This window comes from Vanessa tameamea, chromosome 26 (genome assembly GCF_037043105.1).
Source record: "Vanessa tameamea isolate UH-Manoa-2023 chromosome 26, ilVanTame1 primary haplotype, whole genome shotgun sequence".
Classification (NCBI taxonomy): domain Eukaryota; kingdom Metazoa; phylum Arthropoda; class Insecta; order Lepidoptera; family Nymphalidae; genus Vanessa; species Vanessa tameamea.
This window is the reverse complement of record NC_087334.1, coordinates 4,399,858-4,425,948: the sequence shown is the minus strand read 5'-3', so window position 1 is coordinate 4,425,948 and position 26,091 is coordinate 4,399,858. Positions and strand designations below refer to the sequence as shown.

Sequence of the window (26,091 nt, the reverse complement as noted above, 5' to 3'; positions counted from 1 at the left end):
TATTTTGGTCACCTTTATGGGCGAAACAGACTAAAATAATATTGGAGACTAGTGCCCACCCCGTGGCGCGAGCTCTGGCAGTAGAGGCGGGCGCCGCGCGCCGACAGCAGCACGACGCGCTCGGCGGCGCGCAGCACGCCGCACTCGCGCGCCACGCTCAGCGCCGTGTGCAGGTTGTCGCCTGCGCGCGGGTTACAGAGGCACTATCTCTTTTTATTCAAATCTTTATTTCGAAAACACGCCTTATTTTAGATGTTCGAACCGCACATATTGACAGGCGAAGTTAAAAATAATGATAATATAAAGTGTTAACCGTATGTCTACTCATGTCTTACAGAGGAAAGTTTGCCGTTTCGCAAATTGTAGTCAACCCTACTCTACCCATGCGGTCATATTCACCCCACTCAAACTCTGAAACTAACTGAAACAAGCTCTCAGTCCTAAATCTGAGAGTCTCTATTAAACAACATGTGAAAAAATTGGTGCAAAAATGTTTGTCGTACATATATGGACTAAGCGTACCAGTTATCATAACGACGTGTATGTTGGCCTCCTTCAACTCTCTTATGATGCTCGTAGTCGCGGGCTTCAGACGATTCTCCAGTATTATGAGACCGAGAAATTCTAAATCTAATTCCACCTAAAAATATATCAAAACATACATCAAACATTAACAGAATACATGGAATATTTAAAAAAAAAAACAAACGAATGAGTTTGTTGCTAATTCATATTGGAAAATTCTACATTCAGAACTAAATAGCTTTAAATTTAATTAATCATATAAAATGATCTGCACTCGACGCGCGAGTCTCATTGTTTTGCCCAAAACTCGTACCAAGTTCAGTCAAACCGCAATAACATATGACGGTGCGCGTCTTTATAACAAGATACCTTCACGTATTAAAAATATTGACTCGTTCGATATATTCAAAAAGCGACTGTTTCATTATATTATTACAAAAATATCTGTCTGAGTACGTAGAATGAATTGCTTTATGTTTGATCATTTGTGTGTTATTTTGTCCATTGAAAAATATAAATACGACAACGAATGTCTGTAAATTGTTTGTATTTTATTCAATTGTGTTCTCATGTAAGTGATGTAATTGCTTTTACGAGAATAAATAATCTTTAAACCTACGTTTCAAAATACTTGCAAAGAGCCTACTTGATAATAGTATTGATTTTTTTATTTTGTTTAAATGAAATTCGATTCCTTAATTTGTTCTTGACTTGATTTGTTTTGTTTTGATAAAAAATAGAGTTACTCACTTCCTCTCTTTTCATCTTCTGCAATTGCTTGAACGTGGCTTCCAAAATCCGCGTCGACATTGCGATAACCCTGTAGCCCTTCTCTGCATACGAGTTTAACACTTCGTCCAAATTTGCAGGCACTAGAATTCAATAGAAGATTTCTCGTGTTAAGGATTGTTTGATATATCTGCTTCTTACGATGCTTACATCTCCACTGATAAATTATAAGACAAAATTGTGCACATGAAAGTTCAGAACATATGTGTACCGGTGTGCGGTTTGCACAGAGTGCGCAAAGTCTCCGGGGCTCCCTTGCAGTACACTCGCAGCACGTCCTCCCCCAGTAACCGGACCGCCACTGAGGCGCGCTGCAGCTGAGATACGAACTGGTATTGCTGGACGATGCCTACCTCCAAGGGGACCTGTAAATATAACAATTATTTATCTTTAAAATATTGAAATTTTGTTTACATCGATTGCTTGTACTAGTCTTGCATTATTATTATTAAAAAAAAAAAAAAAAAATTAAATAGAACATTTTATTATTCCAAAATGTACTGTAATGTAAATAATCAAAAATAATCAAAAACAAGATTTATATTAACTTAACATGTTCATTACACTATTTGTCTGTAGAAGAACCGGATGACGAATAAATAACATGATCCAACTAAAGAAAAATCTAAAATCAAATTCTGAAAAATCAGAAACTTCTGAAGAATCCAGAAAAATCCAATTGTTGTCATCGAAATCGATTTTTTTTTATCATACGTCTATAGAAACTTCAATCCCAAAGGCAACCGCAGCCTTGCTACGTTTTAAAGGTTATCAGATTTCTCGACGAGTGCTCACGTTTCTGTTGATATTTATGGTAATTTTAAGCCATGGAATTCTATCTTAAAATTTACAAGTGGTTTATCAATTCCAATTCGTATTACTCCTTTTAGAAGATGTTAACAGAAATGTGTATAAATGTGATGGGACATACATGTAGGTCGTCAACGTTGATGTTAGCAGCGCCCCGGGGCTTCACAACGGTCGGTGTGAGCATGTCATAGTTGGCCTGCTCGGGCACATCGGGCTCTTCGAGGAGCCAGCTCGTCGACTCGAACATCTGCAAAAATATACGTTAATTATTTTAATAATAAAATTTAATCGACTTTAAAATACGTTTTTTATATGAATTTTCTTCAGACTTGTCGAACTCGTAGTCAAGTTGTAAATAATCTTGAAATTTTATAATAGTGTATGAGTAAATATTATTTTCAGATAAATAGAAGAATAATTCGGCATACAAAATAAAAATATATTTGTATGTATATAATAAAAAAATAATAATAATATATACCAAACGATACAAATATGATTTCAATAAATATTAAGTTTTAAACGAGTACGGCATTTAAGTTATAAATATTTATTACCTTTAAATCCAGTGGATCGCCAGCCAATTCCCCGTTTAACAAAGTCAAACTGTGACAGGAAGCCATTCCTATCTTTAATTCGTGGAGGTCGTTTAACTGTTTCGGGTCTCTTTGAGGTCTTCCTAAAAGTGGAGGGGATGAGGCCGTACTGACAGTTACTACCCCCCACATGTCGAGGCCATCTTCTGTTAACGTTCCAGTCTGTAAGAATATGTTTACATTATAAACATTACTTGTTTCATTTATACTATTTAAGATATATTACATATTTTAACGATATCAAAGAAAAATTATAAAATATCCGATTCTAATATTCCTCCATAATATTAAAATCAGATATTTTTAGTCTTTCATTTGTGTGCTTTTTAAGAAATATTTAGTTCAATGATATTTAATTTTCGCATTCATTTAATTTTGTAACAAATAAAAAATATGTAAGAAAAACCAATCAAGTTACCACAGACGTTGAATGTAAATAAAATTATTGATTATATTACCTTATCAAAACAAATGCAGTCCAACGATCCGCTAACATTAACGGCCCTGGTGTTCAGGCAAGTAATCCTGGCACGCTTGAGTCTTCCCACTGCGTACAGACGACCTACCGTCATAGCGGCAGGTAGCGCGGGTGGTACCACTATTGTTATTATATCTAGTGCCTTTATAATTATGTCTCCCACTGTCATAGCTCTGTATGTCTGAAAAAAGTAATTTAATAGTCATTTTCCAATGTATAATATGTAAGATGGCAAATGAGTCAACTGGTGGTGAGTGGTCACCATCGTCCATAGACATTGGCTCTGTAAGAAATATAAACCTTACAGAGTTTATGAGCCACACACTATGGGAACTAATATGTCATGTACCCGCAGTTATTATTTCTACTCTTCAAACCAATGGTGCTATGACGGTTAGACATTAGCAACTGTTGCTATCAAATATATGTTGCGGATTAATAAATGTTGCAGTCGATAAATCATTATTATGGAGTATTATGCTATTCCATAATACTGATTTATAATATTTTGTATTGATTTGATATCACTCTGCAACAAATATTTGCTAGCAGTGTTGCTATGCTCTAACGGTAGCCCCACTGAACACAATATTTAATTTAAAATGTGAGTTAAGATACGTTAACGAGGGACTATTTGTAGTGTATAATATAACAGAGCATAATATATTAGCAAAACACATGAAATATATAAGCCTACGGTTCATGAACCTTTGCTAAGTCTGTCAGTGGAAAAGATTTTAAGATACTTACACTTAAAATACTAAAAATAATAGCGACAAAAATGTGCTGTGCAGTAAAATTTTATCTATACATACTGCAATTTTAAACTTACCTTTAAAGCAACAGTATACCCCAACCCTACAAGAGCAATGCAGGCTAGAATGATTATAAATTTATATGAATCTCTGTCAAACTTGAAATCAGCGGGAACGGGATACAGGATGCTTCGAACCAGTTCACCCTTGCTCGTGTTGTATCCTGTGCGCAGGACCAGTGCTCTGTGACAGAAAACGTGCACTGTCAAATGCGTTATGGAAATACCTACCGACCTTACTTGAAATGTATGGTACTACTAACCAATACAATTAAAGTAAGTTTGAGAGAAATCTCAATCAAGTCTTATAACTGGAAGGATTTATCTTAAAATCATGGTAAATAGCTAATCTGCTATAGCTTATGACTGTAGTTCTTTGCGCAGTAATTCGAATCAAACTCTTTCTTATTGCCATACTGACAATCTGAGTCGTCAAATGTTTTCTAGACATTTGTGATGAAATTATGGCGATATAATTTATGGTATTCATATTAATATGATATTAAAATAAAAGATAAAAAAAAATGATTCTATTAAATCATTAAATAAACTCACTTAACGGGTTCGTTATTGTAATACCGAGTCTGGATAACTTTCGTGCCGCAGAACAGTACGCTAGAGTTGTGTTCCTTCAAATTGAACTCTTTGTCGATTCTTTGTAAAGCCGTTTTTGTTACTGGCACTGATTCTCCTGAAAAGTAAATAATATTAGAATTTAAAATAACTAGAATAACATGTCAAAGAAATAAATGCTTAACAAAAGAGTAACTATGGTTTATTTTTAAACGAGCAATTCAAGAAACGGCATCAGTTTTTGTCGTATATTAAAACTATAGGGTTCGTTGATAGGCGTCATGGATTTTGATAATATAGTTTAAGATAATTTTTCAGTTTTAAATTGGTTATTGGCTTTAAATGTACACAATGTCTGCCGGATTCGGCAGGTACGATACAAGGGACAGATAGCGCAGGCGCCGACCGGTGAGCATGCTCTCGTTGACGACGGCGGCGCCCGTGAGCAGCGCGGCGTCGCACAGCATGGTGGCGCCGTGCGGCGGCAGCGCCAGCACGTCGCCCGGGCACAGCGCGCGGCTGGCCACGCGCCGCCCGCCCCACAGCTCCACCGTGTCGTGCGCCTCCACCGTCGCGCGCAGGCTCTCCTGGTTCTGGGGGCACGCGCGGCGGCCGCTGACGATTACCGGGGCGAGGGATTTTTATTATATAATTAGACGCACGGAAAATTAGACCACCTGATGGTAAGTGGTCACCACCAGTTGCGCTGTCAGTAATATTAGCCATACACCAATCTGGGGAACTAAGAAGAATCCCTTGTGCTGTAGTTACACTGGCTCCCTCACCCAGACCAGAACACAACAATACTAAGTACTTATGTTCGGCGGTAGAATTTTTGATTAGTCGGCGGTACCTACCCAGGCTTACACGAAGTCCACCACCAAGAATTATAAACCATAAACCTAAGATTTTTGCCACATACCTTTTTTGTCTGTATAACCGATGTGGCAACACCGAACGTGGACATGAGCACGATCGCAATACAGTAGTAGTAGTATGGCTCGGCCAGCCAGACGGCTATCGTAAATAATTGAAAGACGTAGAACGGGTTGAACACTTCCAACATAATTAGCGTCATTATCGATTGGACTGGCACTTTGATTTCGTTGAGACCATAAATGTTTAATCTAAAAAAAAAATATAGCACATTAGGTAAAGATTAAAATGTTGCAAGAAAAATAGGTAGTTAAATTGTATTTTACCTTTAAGACAAACATCTATAATATTAGCAGTCTCTCAAGAGTTTCCTTGTTGTCAAGGTCGCCTACCCACAAATTACTATAACATTACTTTGTACTGCAGTTTCAGTCACTGAGACGTGCAAGTAATGCAGTTAAAGTCACAAAAAGATAATTTTAAAAACATTACAAGTTCTGGATGATATCTACGCTAATAGGTTTGGTTACGGTTTTTTTTTAATTATCTCTTGAAAGGGGCAAAGCTTTGTGCCTTAAATAAAGTATAATAAATATGAACGAACATTCGCAATCGCCGCTCTGTGCAGGGCGGCCTGGCGGCGGCGGCGTGTAGCTGTGCGCACGTGGTTCCGCGCTCCACCCCCGCGAGGCGCACCCACTGCGCACGACACGCGTCCCATATCAGGTACTGTTTTTTGTGACGGAAGTATCGATACTGCTGGACATCTGCTCAGGATACATATATTAATTTAGCTTTTGAAGTGAAACTTCTTTAAACGCGATAAAAGTAAAACTTCAAGGTCAAATTTAGATAAAACATTTCTGATGATTTACTCTGTTCTGCTCTTTTATTTGTACTTGTAATATTGATAGCATTACAACGCATAAGTTTATATTTATTTTAGTAGACATTTAAAATATACATATATCTAGGTGATATGGCAACATTTCGTATTTTCTTTTTCATTGTGGTATTAATTTTACACTTTTAGGTCGAAATTCGACAATAATATCAAACAAAATAATATAAGCTGAATCACGCTGTCTTTTTTTCAATACACAGAATATTGTTGAAATAATCGATTGGTTTGAAATATCAAAATCCATAAAAAATACACTATTTATGTTTTTTAAAACTATTAATTTTACGATTAAGTTAGGCCTTGGGTATTGGTCAGATATCTTTAAAAAAAAAAAGAACATTAGTAATACTCCAAATGAATTAAGGAATTCCTACTCACTCCTCCTTTTAAGCTTATCACTTGTGTTAGGAAAGGGGACGACAATAGCCCAAGGGGTCAGGATCGATCCAGCAACTTTTGACATCCATAAAGCCATTGACGCTTTGGATCATTAATCTATCTCGTTGGTCGTTACAAGGTCGCAGATCTAATTTCTTACTAACAGATTTAACTTTCCAGGCAGAGATACGCGCAGGAGCAACGGTCTTACGTGCTTTTCGAACGAGAATTTGAATACTGTCAACGTAATCATATCAACCTAGTAATTTCTGAACTAAAAGCCTATTAATTGTGTCTGAGGTGTAATTTGACCCCTGGTTTGACCTTTAGTCCTTTTCGATTGTCGTCCCATTGACTTTGAGAGGCAATAGAGTGTGTCTGAGTTTGCATACTAACTTATGCACTATGTATACAACATTAGTTCGTATTTTACTCACAAAACTATTTTTTTTATAATAAATAAATTCTTACGATATTAATATTTTGCGTATAAAAATATATTATCAAAAACGGAAACTGCAAAGTGTAAATCATTTTATTCCCACTAAACGATAAGCTTAATAAAAAAACATCGTTATTTAAATCATAATAAAGCATCAACCGTTGAAAACATATATTTTATATACATACATCATTGTCTGTAAATACTAGTTGAAAATGCGGCTTTACCTGCGCGAAATTTATACAACAAGCCGTCACACCCAATCTTATCCCTCAAGGGGTGAATTTAAAAAAGTAGCGCATGTACTTTCCCGGGACTCAAACTATCTCCACACCAATTTTTATCTAAATCGGTTCAGCGATTTTTGTTCGAGGAAGAGTTACTTTCGCATTTATAATATTAGTATAGATATTCTGTGGCAACTGTCAAACGATGTGGCTATATACATTTTGATATACTCTATGGCGTCTTACTCGCTTCTAAATTTAAAATAAAACTTAATTTGTCTAAAGCCCTATATTTTTTAAAGCTTTCAGTTTGATTACGCTGTGATCCTCAAAACCGCATATTTGTAATTATAATATGATATATTTTTCTATCTAATATCATTAAGTACATTTGGTACAAGGGTCGTTTAGTTATTTGATAGCGGTTTCGACTATGACCCTTTCCCTTTAAGGCTATAGTCGCATCTATTTTAGCGCAAGATTAGCGCTTGGTAAGCTGTTATAGATCAGTACATTAAAAAAGAATATAACCGGAAATCAAAGGATCGTTTATACTCTCCGGTTGGAATAGGCATTATTTATTAAATTGTATATTAATAATTTTGTAAGGTCTACGATAGATACGACCGAAACCTTTCCACAATAATAATGATCGTTAAAAAATAATGATGTTTTAGTCGACAACATATATCCGCAAAAATCACGATATAAAATTCATAAAATTCATTGACATGACAGTTCAACGGGCGGCCATGTTTGACGTTTATGGGTGATTTTATAGATGTTTGATAATAACAACGTTTATGAAAAAGTTATATGAAAAGTAAATGATAATCCGCATTTGTTTAGATTTTATATTTTACCCGAGCAAAGCCGGGTTTAAAGTATATATATAGTATTATCATATTTTCATTGAACTAATGCAACTATTACCACAGAGATTCAGGACGTACTATGTAGGTTTATTATTTTAATAACTGACTAATGACTTAAGATCATTACTAATAATATAACTTCCTAACAATGCAATTGATATACTTAATGGCTAGTATTTATTTTACTTTATTCAAATCTTGTTTACAGAGAAGCAGATTAATCTTTATGACCTAACTAACTATGGAATGTTTTTTTTTTTCTATAAGTTATTGTTATTATGGCTAAAGACATAATTAGTAATTAAAATACGTAATTAATAAATTAAATGATTCATTAATTAATTATCATTATTAATTAAAAATGAACTTAATGATTAAGTTAATTGTATTACTTACTTAATTTAGTTCCGTCGTCCAAATGTAACGGAGTGTACAGATCATCTGCGCTATCCAATGGACCTTTCTCACCGCCGAATTCATCTTCAAAGCCTTCATTTAATAATCCACTGTAAAAAATATATTAGCATTTTAAGAATACTTTAATATATCAATCTGATTGCCTCGTTTGTCTAGTGGCTAGATATAAGGCTTAAAATCCCAAGGTCCAAATCTCAGATAGTGCCGATAAATAATTATTGCGTTTTCTGTCGACAAATGCTCAGGAACAGCCCGGAGTGTGGAATTTGGTGTGTATACTCCAGTGCATCAGAGAGCACGTAAAGCCATTGGTCTTACACCTGAACTCTTTTCGTTTGTGACTCCTCATTTGCCATGCCATTGGATTATGAGGATGGGAGAACAGAGATGCACCTTTGTCACACATGTCTGCGTATCACGCAAAAAGTCTTCACTGAGATTGTCTGTCGTTGCCAAAATCAGTCAAGAAGATATCGTCACTATAATAACTGATTGTCTTTTCATAGTGCTTGTTTTTTTTTTTTCTTTAATAAACAAATCTCTACAGACGTGATGTTTGAGACTTCGGTCTATAATCCATTAACTTGATAGAGTTTATTTTTTATTTGTCTGCATGTTTTTATTTGTACAGCACGATTACAATTTTATTTGGCGTTAGATTTTTTACGACTTCAGAACACAGGTCGTACGTGACAGTTGTATTTTGTAATTAAATGCTTAAACAAAACATGATATCACCACATAGCTGAAAGATTAAAGCGAGAAGTACGTACGGAGTTCCTTTTGTAACAAATATTTTTGCTATGAAGGTATTTTAAAATTCGAATTAGATGATGTAAATAGGGTAATAGATCTTATTATAAACACTAAGATAATCCTGTAAATAATTCTAAGTCTCATCATATTTGAAATTAGAAGTAAATTGATAATCCGAATTGGATTTTGGATGTACTTCAATGCCTTCTTATTTTGTAACCAATCAACCGATACAGTTTATGCGCCTATTGTCGTTAACCGTCACGTTTGGAACAACAACAGCGTAAAATTTCTATTCAATCATGATGCATGAAAATAATATAATTAGAAAAGGGAATTTCTAGATTTGATTTTAAAAACAAATCCGTCACCAGGTTTTAAAAGGGCGAACATTAATAACTCTTCACTTTTGAGCACCATCGTTGACATTAATTTGGATTACATTTTAAGGCGAAGAAATAATGTTATTCGAAGGTTAAATAAGTCGTTTTAACTTAAATCGTTTCGAGTTACATCACGTACTATTCTTCGAAAATAAATCCGTAAGCTGTTTCAATTTACGATATAGGGAAGTACCTACTTCTGTCGAGCGGTCTAGATAAACGGCTGTTGGTTGCAAACGGATACGAATATAAGTACCCTATTAAAAATAATTATCGTAAAAACTTTATTATACTAATAATTCATTATGTATACGATACGAGATATGTTAAGTTTGATTCGAATATATTTGTTTAAATGTTCTAAAAAATCTCTCCCTAAAGGGGTCTATACAATGATTAATAAATATTACATCAAAATGAATCTTACCTTGCGTCGGCAATATTTTTATCAATTATCTTATGAATGAAATAACTTTTGCACTTCTTCTGAAATGTTTCCTGCGAAATATAAAATTATTATAACAATTTATTATTTGGATTAATATATTACTCCAACCTTGATTATCTTTATAATACTTACAATAACTAAAACTTTATCAGCATTTTGAAAACAACATCTGACGGAGGTTACATACAGCAGCCATGTGGGACACCAGTGGAAAAATAGATAAGGAATACCACAAGTTAGTGTCGATAGAATGTGCATTAAAATCGTCCGCCATCTACATTTACGGTAACCATGTACGACCTGGAAAATTTATTATAATTATATTCAATATTATATATTGAGTAGTATAATAATGTTAGATACATTATTTTTGTGTTATTTAAGGAAAGAGTCTCATTCTGTTCCCTTTTTTTATAGCAGACAGACATACGGACAATGAGCACTGTAAGAAATTTTAATTACCTAAAAAGGGTACCAAACTGAGATAAAATGTCCCTTGTGCCTGTACTGACACTGGCTGTTTTCTCAGTAACCTATTCGAAAACATAGGTATAAATTTAATAAATTCATTTAAAATAACAATTCAATAGTGCTTCTATCCAAATATCTAGTTTCCAGTAATATTCAAATGTGTTAATATTCAGTATGTTAGTAATTAGCATATTTTGTAACATTCTTGCCAACAAGATTCTTTTGCAATACTTGACTTAATCAGGTTTTATATGAATAAGACTTCCTCATAAAGATAAAAATAAAAGTAAATTATGTTATTATATTATTAGAGATGTGAATATAATTATATTATCTTTATAGTATTTATAATATAAACCAACCTCTTTTACTAAGGGCAAATGATTTTTATAGATTATTAATGAGTCTTTAAAGCAAAAATAACTTGAATGTCTTAATTAATGGCATTATTTTTAGTTGGTTACTGTTGAAACATGTAGGATAATTTTAAGAACATTTTATTTCTAAAATATACTATTCAATAATTTAAGGACTCAATAAATATTATACAGTTTTTTACATACTTTACAGCTAGCTTTTAATTTATTTGTAACAATGTAATTTATAAAATAATATTGTATATTATAAACATGAGTACCAGAACTCTGAATAATTCATATGTATAGTAACTTTACCTGGTCGAATTCTGGATCTGTGTTTATGTTTTGAAAAGTGAAGTTATCTAGTGATTCCCTACTTTGTAAAGAGCTGTATACAATTAATGGCTGGATTTCTTCCTCGTAACTCATGTTTGTTTGTTTTTTTATATTTTATTGAGATAGTAATAAATAAATGCTCAATATAAATGCACTAGACACTTATGAGGTATTTAATTCATGGCATATTTATAATCTATATTTCTTTTAGTTTTGTAATTTTTGTGTTTAACATAGTTTATTACCTACTATAAACAAATAAAAATTTATTATAATATCAAGTTTAAAACATACTCGTCTACTCGTCATTAGAAACAAAGACAAAAAAAATGACATATTTTGCCATTTAATTTTGGCCTTTGGCCTTGAAGATAGTTTCTGTTATAAAAATAAAATAGTGAAATTATATATTTTTTTAATTAAAATATGTCAAAGCTGTTTCCGTCACTAAGCTATCCTACCAGAGCAAATTCCTTTCAGCTACAGAACAATATCGCACATTTACCACCTTATGGTTATGATTGCTAGCAACAAAGCAAATCATATCAACTTATAAGAATAGTTAAACTTTAAGATATTGCATTCTGATAATAAGAGAAACACAAGTACACTGTAAATTCTACTATTATATTAATGATTTTAAATAAAAAGCTCAATTTACTATTAAAACGTAAATAAATATTAAGAAATACTAGCACTACTACCACCCACAAAAAACACAATATTAACACTAACGATTGAGTGTCACTATGTCAGCTTCAAATCTCATTTGACATTTTGTCACATTTGACATTTCTTAATTGACGGAGTTTACTAACCAAAGACTAATTATAATTATAGCTTATTCCAAGTTCCAAGTTCAAAAGTTCCAATTACAAGACGACAAAGGCCAAAGTAACAATATCTAAAATCGAATTGGCGCGATATTATTGGTAGAGAGCATGGATATTCTATTGTAAATAGAAATAAATAATGGTAGTACCTATGTCTTTTTTAGAATTTGTTATAAAGTAAATCTTACCAATTGACTGTCATCTAACGTTATTTGTTGTTCGACGCTAAGTGTCATAGCTTTCGCTGTTGAAATCTGAAACAAACAATATAATAATAATAAAAACATTTTTATATGTATAGCAGGTATGTGTATCTAATTCAATTCGTTCTTCGTTCAATTTTCAATTATACTTTTTTTTGCAAACGCTCTTTTTATTTGTAAAACATTTTCCAAGTACCTTTTTTATTTAATAATAAACGGAATAGGCTATTTGACTGGTTCTTAAAATCCATTTTATATTATTTTTTATAATCCATTTTATATTGGTTAAAGAACCCAGTAAAAGTTGTTTTTTTAATTCTAGTACATATTTGCTGAATAATATCAAATTAAAAATTCCATATTTAAATAGCGCGCGAAAACGCTACTTTGACAATATGGCGCTACAATGGGGTCGGTAACGTCGCTTGCCTGTATTGTAATCTGTGGCACATATAATCCACATACAGTAGGCAAACGAGGTTAACAAGCAAGTGACGTCATCATAAGCCCGACCAATCAGGAGTTTTGTATCACATGACAAACGTTCAAAAAATGCATTTTAATTTAAGAATAAATAAATTATTATTTTCAACTTTCGTTTATAAATAACCATTTTTAAACTCATAATATATACTGATTACAATAATTGACATTTTATTTTTCGCATTTTCAAATAGCCTATTACCGTACCGTAGTATCGTGACTATTTTAGTCTATGATAGATGTAATTAAATTAGTATCTGTGATATACATGTAATCTGTGACACTGACAATTTGATTCATATATGTCGATGTCAACTTGACATTAGTCACAACAAAGCTTCAATTCGTGGGCGCACTGTTTCGTGATTGTGATTTTTCTACTTGCTTTTAATCTAAAACGTCTAACCTAATATATTGCTGACAAATTCAAAAGTCAGTAGATTCGTGCTAGCAGTTCATAAATCGAGTAAGTTCACAAAACGTCATTATCATAGATTATTTTAAATAACCTCAAAATTGGCATAATTATAAGTTTATATTTAAAATACACTTATCCGTAGTACAATTTTCCAAAGTATATGATAAGTTTTATTATATAAAACTTATTCACACGGATATGCGTTATTATAAAGTATTTATCAACAGATTGTCCGTTGTTAAACATTTGTACTCAAATCGTGAGAAAAATTTTGTATATTTTATTTCAGAGTGTTTAAGAAACATGATAATACCGGTGCGCTGTTTTACGTGCGGAAAAGTTATAGGCAACAAATGGGAGGCGTACCTTGGTCTCTTGCAAGCTGAATATACAGAGGGGTGAGATTTTACCTTAGACGTAAACATAACTTACAGACTTAGTTATAAACATTGATTAGTAGTCCTTAAACACTGATATCTTTCTTTCTGTCATCATTTATTTGACATCAGATTATTAAACAAAAGGCTGATGTCAAAGGTAGAAGTAAATAATTTCATGATATGCTTGCTTCAAGCTTCACTATAATGTTTCGTGCATTCCATTTTCCTCTTGTTTTATAATCTAAGGATATCACATTCAAAAAATAAATCATGGTATGGTTAAGCCTATAATATATTAATAAAATACTTGCTTAAAACTGTTAACAGTTAACAATACTAATAAGGAATGATCATTATGCATTGGTATCAACAAATATTAGCATTATTATCCTATTGAATCTCATTTTGAAATCCTTTAAACATACAAAGATAAACAAATAGCATAACTTATATGTAATTTGCTTATAGCATGTGTATGGATCTTTTTCCATTAATATTTTTATGAATAGTATAGTATAGACTATTATATATAATAGTATTATAAAAATATTTGATATATTTATTTAATTTTGAGTTGTGCTGTTTTGAAACATATTTTATTTACATAAGAATTGTTAATGTTAAGTCCTTAAATATATACAAATATGGTTCAAAAATAGTTTCTGTATAAATCTTGACCGTATGGAATGGTGGCAACATTTCACCATTGAATCGCAATTTGGATCCTCTGGACAAAAAATGAACCTGCCCTTCTGTCCAGTGGAGGCAATAATGTGAGGTGTTATACTTTTAATGCAACTTTTTGCACTACTACTCCAAGGAACAAGTTTTTCAACAGCAAATGATACAAAAAATAATTTGTCAAAATAATTTGCTGTTTAAACAGAATATGAATTATAGGTGTGATGTACCTAATGTTCTGTAATATTTTTTTAATTCATCTGTAAATATATTCCAGAATAAACCTTAATTGTTTCCTGTAGTAGTCAAGGCAGGTGGATAGTTGAAATAAACTTATCATTAACTTCAATCATTAACTTCAATCATTATTACCAATGCATCAAATGATCAAACAACAATCGTGTTTGTTACCGAGCAATGCTTACTTTCAAGGTAATAAATCATATTATGAATAAGTATCATGATCTGTGATTTAAAATGCTGATAATATAATTATGTTTCATCTAGTCAAAGGTGATATCAAATATAATAATATTTTACATCCCATTGACAGTTAGTCAAATACTTTTTGCATTTTTTATTTTTTGTTTCTTTAGTATATTTTTATAACATTTTTAGTTTGATTTTATTAATTCATTATTCAGTATCAAGTTACACACATATGTTTTATATTTGTTCTAATATCTTTAAAAATATGTGGTCACCCTTAAAAATGTCTATTGAATTTTATTAAATAAGAGTTCCATTTAAATTGCCAGATTAGCATGTAGATAGAGAGTATTATATTAAATTGAAATTTATGAATTGGGATTTAGAATACTTTAAAAATTGCTTCTTTTGAAAGCCAATATCTAACTGTATATTTATAATTTCATTTTACTGTATCGAGTATAAGCGTGTTCATTTGTTTTTTTTTTCACAGATGCACCAAATTCAATTTTAGCAGTTCAAAAAACAAATTAAATTTTTTTGGCATAATACGCAATTATATTTCTTCTTACACTCCAATCTCAATGCATGAAACGTAATAGCTACCATAAAAAATTTTTTTGTTACAGTGATGCGCTTGATGCTCTCGGCTTAAAGAGGTACTGCTGCCGTCGCATGCTACTCGGTCACGTAGATTTAATTGAAAAACTACTCAATTATGCGCCATTGGAAAAATAATTTTCATTCCAGTATCTATAATAAATTCTGTATATTTTTAATTTTAAGCTAAATAAATTTTAAGACATATTCACTATTGTTTTGTTTTTAATATCTTCAACATAACACAACATAAGAATAAAAAATATAAAATGTAAACGGATAAAACGTTTAATTTTAATGGACATTTACTCGTTGATGATGAAAGAGACATGAATAGTATTTGTTCTGTGCCTGCACATCTATGTTAAAATATAATTATCGATGTAGCGGAAATATCAACTAGGAGATTTTATTCAAAAATAAGTGAAGGGAAAAATAATATTCTTATGTAAATCGAACGCTGAGCGGCGGCGTGGTCAGTAAATAAAAAAGTTTGATTTAATAAATTCCGTTTTTATTATTATAACAAAATTGTAGTACATTTATTCAATTTTATTTTGACTCTTATTTCCCTAGTTAGTTATCATAAATACAAAGTAAAGTAAATAAAGTAATTCGTAATCGAATAATTCTATTCTAATCCCTATCAGAAATTAATTAATAACTATAACAAACTTTTTTTTTTTCAATTTTGGGACTTTTGTCCAACAGTAATAACAATATATAAGTAACCTTGACAGTTTATTTATATTAATTTTCATAAACAGCCTGTAAATTTCCATCTGTTGGGTTAAGGCCTCCTCTCCCTTTGAGGAGAAGGTTTGGAGCATATTCCACCACGCTGCTCCAATGCAGGTTGGTGGAATACATATGTAGCAGAATTTCGTTGAAATTAGACACATGCAGGTTTCCTCGGGATGTTTTCCTTCACCGCTGAACACAAGATAAAATATAAACACAAATCAAGCACATGAAAATTCAGTGGTGCTTCTCTGGGTTTGAAACCGAAATCATCAGTTAAGATGCACGCGTTCTAACCACTGGGCCATCTCGGCTCCTATTCATATAATGACATTGAAATATTGTATCGATCGATTTGTATCGATTTCAAACAATAACGCTCACCACTCGAACCTCAATCGGTGTTTCTTATGATTTCAGATTCTTTTAAGCCTCATTTAAGCCCGGGAAAGTATTTCAATGGCAATGTTTAAATTGTAATAAAGATAAGCTGTATCTAATCTAGTTTCTCTTGTTTGTCGACGTATATTAATACAAATACACTTCACGTTATGTGTTCATTGCTTACTTTTTTAATACGCCAGGTAGAAATGTACCGACATAGAGAATAGTTTTTAGCATTAGCTGTCAATGTCATTATTTTAATGAAGACTAAGAGGGGTCGTTGACGTAACATCTGAATTTTCGATGCGGTAGTGCCACACTGCATACCTTCGGGTTGCAGCCGAATGGGCCGGCACGCCCGAGGAAGAACCACTCTCTCACTTACCGCGTTTCGTCCGGTATGTGAGAGTCCCGGAGACCTGACCCCCCCCCCCCCTCTAAAACAATGGTTGTGCAGAATTTGGTTTTATTACCCCAGGAGTGTACCATCAGCGACTGCGGTGGAGAATCCCTCTCTGGGCATCCATGCTCAGGACGTACACCACCTGAGCAGGGGTGCCCAGGCTGCCCTCCGAAATCTGGGAGGGGGGGGGGCAATTTTGCGCTCGCCACTGTTCGGGGCAAGCGGAGCAGGCATCATAAGGCAACATAAGGGGACTCAACTCCAACTTGAACGCCGGCAGAATTGGCGAGAGACAGGTGCGCCTCCCTTCAGGAACACTTGCGTTCTGGTCTCTCGCTAAGGCTGTCTTAGGGAATTTCTGTCAGCCCTCTTTTCCATCTTTGCACAGGGACGGTGAGTCATTGGCCCATACCGCGAAGGAGAAAGCTGATCTTTTAGGCTCTCTCTTGGCGGCGAACTCGACTCTGGATGACCGAGGAAAGACACCACCAACAATCCCGCGGTTCCGAAAATTCCGGCAAAGTGCAGTTCGTAAAGCACTTCTTTCCTTGGATATTCATTCTAAGGACTTGTGCTCCCGAGTTGGCGCCGGTCTTAACGCTTCTTTTCCGGCAATCCTATGCATTCGGCGTCGTCCTGAACTCCTGGAAGAATGCTTTGGTGCATCCGATCCCTAAAAAGGGCTACCGCTCAGCCGGTGATCTTCTAGTTTACCTTACTCATAGATGGGCGGAACCAGTTGAGAGCAAGGGGGAGGCATTAGCAGCCAGTCTGGACATAGCGAAGGCCTTCGATCGCGTGTGGCACAAAACGCTTCTTTCGAAGCTTCCTTTCTATGGGCTTCCCGGGAATATATGCAATTGGATTACCAGTTTTTTGGCAGATCAGAGCATCAAGGTCGTTGTCGACGGTGCATGCTCCGACTTAAAATTCGTCAATGCTGGTGTTCCACAAGGCTGCGTTCTATAACCCACTCTGTTTCTTCTGCATATCAATGACTTGTTGCAAATCAGTAACATTCACTGCTATGCAGACGACAGCACCGTAGACACCTCATACACCGGCCGTGCTAATATTTCTCGGGAAAACGTCGAAGAAAACCGGAACAAACTTGTGTCTGAAATTGATTCTTCGTTAAACAAAGTCTCGAACTGGGGTCGGCTAAACCTAGTCCATTTCAACCCCAAAAAGATGCAAGTTTGCGCGTTAACTGCTAAAAAAACACCATTTGTCGTATCTCCACGATTTGAGAACACACCGTTAGCAGCCACAGCTAGTATCGGAATACTTGGCGTCGACATTTCGAGCCTCGTTCAGTTCCGCGGTCAATTGGAAGGCAAAGCCAAATTGGCATCAAAAAAGCTCGGTGTGCTCAGCAAGGCAAGACAGTATTTCACGTCAGCCCATGGTCTAAGACTATACAAGGCGCAAATTCGGCCTCACATGGAGTACTGCTCTCACCTCTGGGCGGGTGCTCCCCAGTACCAGCTCCTTCCATTTGACCGTATCCAACGTAAAGCGGCTCGAATTATCGACGATCAAGCCCTTTCCGATCTGCTTGATCCTTTGGCTTTGCATAGAGATGTTGGATCGCTCTGCATCTTCTACAGAATTTTTCACGGGGAATGTTCCGAGGAAATGTTCGGATTTATCCCGGCTGCTGAATTTCACCCTCGGACATCTCGTCAAAATTCCAAATATCACCCGTACCACCTAGATGTCCGAAAATTCACAACAGCGCGATTTTTAAGACTTTTTCTGCCTCGCACAACCACTCTGTGAATCCAGCTTTCGCCGGCGGTTTTTCCGAACCGATACGACTTGGGAACCTTCAAGAAAAGAGCGTACTCCTTTCTGAAAGGCCGGCAACGCACCAGCCAGCCCCCGGTGTTGCAGATGTCCATGGGCGGTGGTAGTCACTTTCCATCAGGTGAGCCTCCTGCTAGTTTGCCATCTCTAAGATAAAAAAAAATATATATTCTGAGACAATGTGTAACCGATTATTCTGTCATAAAGAACTCACCGACTGGTATGTAGCCACAGGGTTGCCAGGCGTCCGGATATAGACAGACATACTTAGGCTTTTTGATTGCGTGTTCGGGCAAAATAAACAGTGTAAGTCTTGTCCGGCTTTTGTTAGGTTAGGCTAGTATATTGTATTGTTTTTATTACGCAAACGAAATACATTCGATTTAATTTATATGTCATTAGAAATTAACAAGATTCATGGTTTTTTTTTTTGATTGATTCATCAGAAAAGCTTGATTTTAAATAAAAAAATACCGTATCCTTCAATACTACACACACAAAATCTTTAAAAATGTATGGTGCCCGGCCTTTTTACCCAAATTTCCGGCCTTTTTACCCAAATTTCCGGCCTTTTTACCCAAATGTCCGGCCAAACTAGCTGGTCTGTTTGGCGACCTGGCAACCTTATATGTGGCAGGACGCAAGAAGTCAACTTGTTGGGTATGTAACGGAACGAAAATGCCAACTTGTTGTATATGTGCCAGGACGCAAGAAGCCAACGCATTGGCTCTAGATCTTAGTATATATAGTAAAGCAATATTTGTTTTGTTCAAAACAAAAAAAAAAAAACGAAGAAAATAATGAATGATATAGTTGATTAAATTACTTTTAGAAATAATTTCAAACAGAATTAGCCAACTATTAAAAGAAATGGATCATAAGGTTTAATTGATAACAACGACACTGAATATACTTTTTTTCAAAAATATATTTACATTAAAACAGCACATACTATGCGTGAGTGCCCTTGAGACAACAAACCTAGTTGAAAACCGATGCAAACAGAGTGTGCTTATATAGTATTGGATGAGTGATGATAAGCTAACGGATTACCTTGTGACATTTTACCTGTTTCACGAAATGGCCGTGAGTTCATACTCACCTTGTGTTGATCTTTAGAATTTTAAATAAAAACAATTGATCAATAATCCTCTAAATCTTAACGTTTGGGTATGTATAGCATTTTTTAATATTTTATTTTAATGATCAAAGACAATCTCGGAATATAACAGGTAAGTCGGGATTTGAACATGCGAACTTCGATTAAAGCCTACGTGTTATAAACTCGGGTCATCTTTTTATCAGGCCCTTTTTTTACACTTTCTGATGAAATGTTCGAGATGAGGTCTTTGCCCACAGCATATTATATGTATTTCCTTTTGTTATAATTTATAGACTCCTATATTAATGGATTCGTATAAACTTTAAAATTGTGATTTTTATCACTATATTTACAACCATAACATACCGTTAAAATTTATAATGCCGTTTCACGAAGACCTATTGACCCCTTCTTGCGCTAGACAGACAGACATTGAAGTAAATGTATTCTATAAAATCGTTGACTATAATAAAATAATTCTAAGAATTTGATGAATATTTTATTCCATGACATACCGTCCTCGTTTTGTTAAATAATTATTTTTCTGAAATTGTACTATACAGACTTGTTTAGAACTGCGTTGGTAATGGTTATTCTGTAGTTCTGTACATAACTTAAGAAAAATTAAGCACTATTTGATTCAAATTTTTTTAAGAGCTACAGGGGTTCCGTCATGTTTAATTACTATAACATAAACTAGTGACAAATTACCAAAGTAACCTTGCCTTAGCATGTTGTAATTTTTTTATTATAATTTGATAGTATTTTATAGAAGCTGCTAGACTTATTAATATTGAACACAGAATTGCAATACTACATTAAATTACGTAAATAGTTTTTATTGATCAAATATAAAAATGAATCGCATCATAGAACAAGTTATGTTTCACTAAATTTCTGGATATATCAAAACGTAAACATTATAAACTTAATTAAATATTTTATTTAATGTCGAACGTCTATGTTAAGTATGAAAAGAACTATAAATTCAATACAAATTTTAAATTATATAAAGCTAGTTGCAGCTAGTAGCAGTTTAAGTCAGGTGTTAGTCTTAAATAGTAGACTATGTCCTTTGTAGTACAAGTTTGTTTTAAACCAAATTTCATCAAATTCGGCTTAGTGGTTTGGCCAGAAAAGAGCAACAGACATACAGACTTACTTTCGCATTTATAGTATTAGTATAAATAATAACGGAATAAATTACGCATTACTTCATATCATTAAAAAAAAAACTTGTATTCGTAATTCAATCTAATGATACTTTAGAAGTAGATACCTTTATGATGCTTCCGGCATATTAAGGACAAACTATTATAAACAAATATTATGATTATTATAGGAATTATGGTTTAATAAACGGTAATAGTTGGATTTATTTTTATCTTATGTGCCAATATTAAAGGTATCCTCTCGGTCCGTCAGTCAGGAGTTTTAGATCATCAGCATAGGTTAGCCTGCTAACGTGATATTTGATACTAGAACGCCTCGTACTAAAATTGTTATGACCAAGCCTTGGGACTAGTCATATTTTAAATGTAGGTAAATAAAAGTCGTGATATAAAGATGATTTGAGGAGACTGTAAAATATAAATATAGATATAATATATCTTGCTAACATGATTCAAAGCTTCTTCCTTACCGAATTTCGGACACTGCTGCTAATCTAAAACTAACAATTGTGCAGTAGGTGGCGGTATAAAAACAGTAGTGTTTGTGTGTTCCTGTTTGAAGGGCGAGTGAGCCAGTATTAACACAGCCAAGTAACAGTTCTCAATGCTGGTGCAAGTTTTTAAGGATTGGTTAATATTACCTACATATAATACGAGTATCTATGGGTATGATTGCCAGTACCTATTTATTGTACATAAAATTTTGTATTATTCGTTTCGCCTTAGCATCTGTATGTACCTGTTATTTTCATTGAATTTTTTTAATGGTTAATGGTCGATTCGGCCGCTCATATACCATAATACGTCTGTTTAGCTCGCATACCCCAACGACTTTTCGGTTAATTTTCAAACATAATATTTAGTACTTGAATCGTTATGTTTCAAATTATTCGTTCATCTTCACTAAAGGTAAAGAACAAAGAAAAATATTAACACATTTAATTAATAAGATCTGCTTACTGATCAATATTAATTAGTTTAATAATTGATTTCAAGGAGATATTTTAGTCTTAAATTGCAATAAGATTCATATTGCTTTTTTAATCGAGGATCCCAAGCGATACGAATGCAAACAATATAGGTAAACAACTCGAAGTAAAAGACAAAATATTTCAACGACTAAATTTAGTCCTTATTAATTCACTGATAGGAAATAGATTAAATACAATTTAGCAGAGATGGCCAAAACTTGTTAATCTTCAGCGAAAATTGTGGACTGAAGACAAACAAAGACTACTACCTAAATATTCATGTGTTTAATTTGTGTTTAAATTCATCTCTAACTTGTGGTGGATGAAATTCAGTCATGTTTACATCTACTAACCAACATTAGAGCAGCTTGGTTTAATATGTTGTTACTGTACTGTTAAATTATATAAATCAACAACTCTAGTGTACCTACTACAGTTTAACATAATCATTGTTAAATGCTAAACCACAAATTACATCGGAGTTTAATTCCACAGTTAACAACAACTGTTACCACGCCTCAGCGGCCAACAAAACATACAGTTTATAAAAGTTTGAAGGACATTTACTATGAATAGGAGTAGTCACCGGAACGAGCCCTTGAGCCGCATTTCGGAGACATTATTTGGAAATAAAAATACTAACAATGTTTGTTTGTAACGATTTGGACAAAATGTTTCATACTTCACTGTTATTTACCTTTGTAGTGTTTATAATATTTAATATGCAAAACTCAGATATTACTAAACGAATTGCAAAATATCTTTTTCTGTAATAAGTTTTACCTACCCACGACTAAGTTAATGTAATGTTGGTATGATTTTAATAGAACTTGTCTCTTATATCGTAGCGCTTAAAATCTGAATTAATAAAACGATTCTCATAAAATAGCTTAATTGCAAAAAAATAACGATAACTTTTTATATTGAATAAAGACAAATTTATGGCCGTATGTAGCCATAACGCTCAAACGATAAGCATAGTGCCTATAAAAGCAGGTTTTCGTATGTTTTGTATGTTTTATTTGGATTTGACTGCATATAAATCTTTATAATTAAAGGCAATTAAATTTTATTACATGTTTCATTAAAATATTTTATAGTCCATTGAAAATATTTAACAAATTTTTGCGTTAACTGGAACCGGCAATTATATGATGCCGAATTAGCATACAATTATTGTCATGTAAATTGGCAGCAATGGAAATTCGGTCTACTAAGTATATACATATATACTTGTTGTATATATATACTAAGTATATATATATATACTTAGTATACATTTTTTGCCCAAAATAATTAATTTTAATTTTATTTTTTTTAATTTGGCTGGAATGACGTCATCGTCGAGTATAAATGAAATTACCAATTTATTAATCAAATTATTTTTCTTCTTTTTTTTAAATCGAAGAAAAAAGCAGCAATTTTTTAGTCCCGAACGAATTTCGACCAAGACATATAAACTGGGCATTTACACATATAAACAGGATTTATTATAGGGTACCGATGATATTTAGTAACGTGATATCATTGATTGAGATCTTGAATGGCGTTTTGAATTTCAACGAGTAATTGTCGAACATTTAAGAGTAAAATAAATTTGGATATTAATAGTTAATTGTAATATTGTTGTATTATAAATTAATCAAGAATCTGTTTGTAGAGCAGATGCAGTGCTGGTAATTTAAGATTCGTTTATCGGTACTCTTACTTCTAATGAAATAGAATGTTTAACTGTCAATTTGACAGCTCCGAATATGTAAAACTTTTTTTTTTTTTTATGGCATTGATTGGCGTACGAGCATATGGGCCACCTGATGGTAAGTGGTCACCACCGCCCATAGACAAAGGCGCTGTAAGAAATATTAACCATTCCTTACATCACCTATGCGCCACCAACCTTGGAGTAAAAGGTAGTTTAAACGAATATAATGTATCAATAGACATTACGCAAGTAATAATAGGCAATGGTGATGCGTATCAACTACATTATAATGAGTTTATTATATAAATAGGCATGACTACTATTTGTAATTATACGGTTAGATAACATCTAACTATAGAATAATTTAATCAGAAAAAATTGAATATTTAAATTTCCTACTTTCTAATCGGTTCCGTAATGTATTATTTATAATCTGTGACAGAAAAATTATAAATACAAGACTTTTGATATTGCCAGGAATTTATAATTAAATTGTCTATGAAAAGAAAAGAAGTAAGGCTAAAACATTTTAATATAACAGATACGTTAATATTTATTTTTAAATGAATTTCGAATTGATAAAAAAAAACATTTTTATTAAACTCATCTCAACTTCAACTAAAAATAAAAATTGGTAATGCTAGATAATTATTTAATTTAAAAGCGATAGAAATGACACTAAACATTTTATGTTAAACAAATTCAACTGACATAACATTGATCCATTATTTTTCCGTAGATTTATATAGAGGTTTATTTATTACTCTTTTTATTTCATTTAAATAATTAATTAATTTAAATAAAAAATTAAGAGATCACTGTTCATAGACACTGGCGCTGTAAACATTAACCATTCCTTACATTGCCAGCACCAGCATTGCAAGTTATCCTTTGTGCCTGTCAATACACTGGCTGACTAATCCTTCAAAGCAGAATACAAGCAAATACTAAATAGTGCTGTTTAGCCGTAGAATAAATTATGACTGGTTGACACCTACCCAGGCATGTTTGCACAAAACCCTATCACGAAGTAATTACGATCGGTTAAGTTCTTTCAATTCAATTCTTAGTTTAATGGCTTTTCGTTGTGCCGACAGGGCACAGATTATTACGCCAATGTAACGTACGATGGATAAGACACGAAAGAGATTGATCGGTACGGTTGAGGAAACAAACTCAATAAAATTTTGTAGACTAACATATTAGTAACAATTTCGTTGTTAATCTTTAACCTAGAACAACACAAACATTAAGGGTTAATAATAAGGTAGATTAAAAATAATTGTTAGTACTCTAAACTACATATTATACTAAAATATAACACTAAATTGGACTATTCACAACTTAATTTTATTACATTTAATATATTTACATAAAAAAGAGCAAATTGGACTTAACACAAACGTCAACAAATATTCAACATTTGTAGGGCGAGGGACTTTAGGAGGGAGAATGTCGTAAATGGGATGAAGAAGTTTAGGGCAAAGGAACAGGATATGGGATTTACCTTTGTCTAGGCTACATTCACATAGCGAGTGATCTCGAACTCTTATTTTTGCTAGGTGGATAGGTGTGCATCAATGGCCGAGGCGTAACCGACAGATAGTGAAAGTGACCCAACGGTCAGTGTGCCTGTGAAATGAAAACCAAGGTCGCCTCGGAATTTTAGGTTGTAACGCCGAATAATACTTACTCTTAACCGATTTTGATGAAATCCAAAAAGCATTCCAGGATTTATCCATTCGAGCTTTCGCAAGAGTGAGCAATCTCGAGAGGAATTGAATTCAGTTCTTTAGTCGTGACAACTTAACTAATAGGCAGACAGCATTTATAATTACTGTTAGATTAATTCGACGGCCAATTTTAGAAGTTTACTTTTGTAAATAACATGCTTGACGATAACATTTGATAGTATTTTCATAAGTACAGATAGATAAGCAAATTGCATAATAACTAAAACAAACAATAACCGGCACACTTTTTTACGACTATCTCGATGGTAACGACTTTTTAATAAATAACCTAAAAAGATAATACTTACTAATACTTAATACTTAAAGATACAAAGATATTTTTTCTTTGAATTTATGTTCGTGTGTTAAATATTTGTTACGTCTATTAGGACATAACAAACGACAAGCTAGGTGACTATTATTGTCACTTAGCTTGTAATTGCCGTCGTCTACGACCTAAGGTAAATTAAATCGATGTATAGGATATTTTTAATTAATCTCAGCTCAACTACAACAAATTAAAAATCAACGAAATTTGGATTAACATTACGGGATTTGCAGCTCCGATCAATACGTCATCTAAAAATTTT

The 26,091-nt window shown here is 33.4% G+C and overlaps 2 protein-coding genes and 1 pseudogene across 3 annotated transcripts in view; 2 read left to right on the top strand and 1 right to left on the bottom strand.

Moving 5' to 3' along the window:
* The window catches only part of LOC113393212 (polyamine-transporting ATPase 13A3), a 52,181-nt gene that overhangs the window by 1,960 nt on the left and 24,130 nt on the right, over nucleotides 1-26,091 (bottom strand). The window contains exons 2-17 of one of the 2 annotated variants that reach the window (XM_026630001.2): nucleotides 12,479-12,544; nucleotides 10,424-10,591; nucleotides 10,271-10,341; nucleotides 8,684-8,793; nucleotides 6,066-6,228; nucleotides 5,508-5,712; nucleotides 4,992-5,178; nucleotides 4,568-4,703; nucleotides 4,031-4,196; nucleotides 3,179-3,379; nucleotides 2,682-2,882; nucleotides 2,246-2,371; nucleotides 1,526-1,679; nucleotides 1,276-1,397; nucleotides 523-640; nucleotides 60-181 (exon numbers count right to left, since the gene is read on the bottom strand). In XM_026630001.2, coding sequence (XP_026485786.2) covers nucleotides 60-181; nucleotides 523-640; nucleotides 1,276-1,397; nucleotides 1,526-1,679; nucleotides 2,246-2,371; nucleotides 2,682-2,882; nucleotides 3,179-3,379; nucleotides 4,031-4,196; nucleotides 4,568-4,703; nucleotides 4,992-5,178; nucleotides 5,508-5,712; nucleotides 6,066-6,228; nucleotides 8,684-8,793; nucleotides 10,271-10,341; nucleotides 10,424-10,591; nucleotides 12,479-12,526 — 2,298 coding nt within the window. In that variant the 5' untranslated portion in view covers nucleotides 12,527-12,544. Of the gene's footprint in view, nucleotides 1-59; nucleotides 182-522; nucleotides 641-1,275; nucleotides 1,398-1,525; nucleotides 1,680-2,245; nucleotides 2,372-2,681; nucleotides 2,883-3,178; nucleotides 3,380-4,030; nucleotides 4,197-4,567; nucleotides 4,704-4,991; nucleotides 5,179-5,507; nucleotides 5,713-6,065; nucleotides 6,229-8,683; nucleotides 8,794-10,270; nucleotides 10,342-10,423; nucleotides 10,592-11,436; nucleotides 11,706-12,478; nucleotides 12,545-26,091 lie in introns of those variants that run through there. The other variant, XM_026629993.2, reaches the window with a different exon arrangement.
* Nucleotides 13,298-15,691, top strand: LOC113393443 (DNA-directed RNA polymerases I, II, and III subunit RPABC5). The gene is made up of 3 exons (XM_064219118.1): nucleotides 13,298-13,442; nucleotides 13,684-13,792; nucleotides 15,514-15,691. Exons 2-3 carry the CDS (start codon nucleotides 13,698-13,700, stop codon nucleotides 15,620-15,622), a joined length of 204 nt encoding a protein of 67 aa, XP_064075188.1. The 5' UTR covers nucleotides 13,298-13,442; nucleotides 13,684-13,697; the 3' UTR covers nucleotides 15,623-15,691.
* LOC135194175 (uncharacterized) lies at nucleotides 17,985-18,928 on the top strand (annotated as a pseudogene).

Coding starts and splice junctions, on each gene's coding strand:
- LOC113393443 (XM_064219118.1), top strand. CDS start 13,698: ATGATAATACCGGTGCGCTGTTTTACGTGCGGAAAAGTTATAGGCAAC. Junction 13,793..15,513: donor CAAGCTGAATATACAGAGGG/GTGAGATTTTAC, acceptor TTTTTGTTACAG/TGATGCGCTTGATGCTCTCG.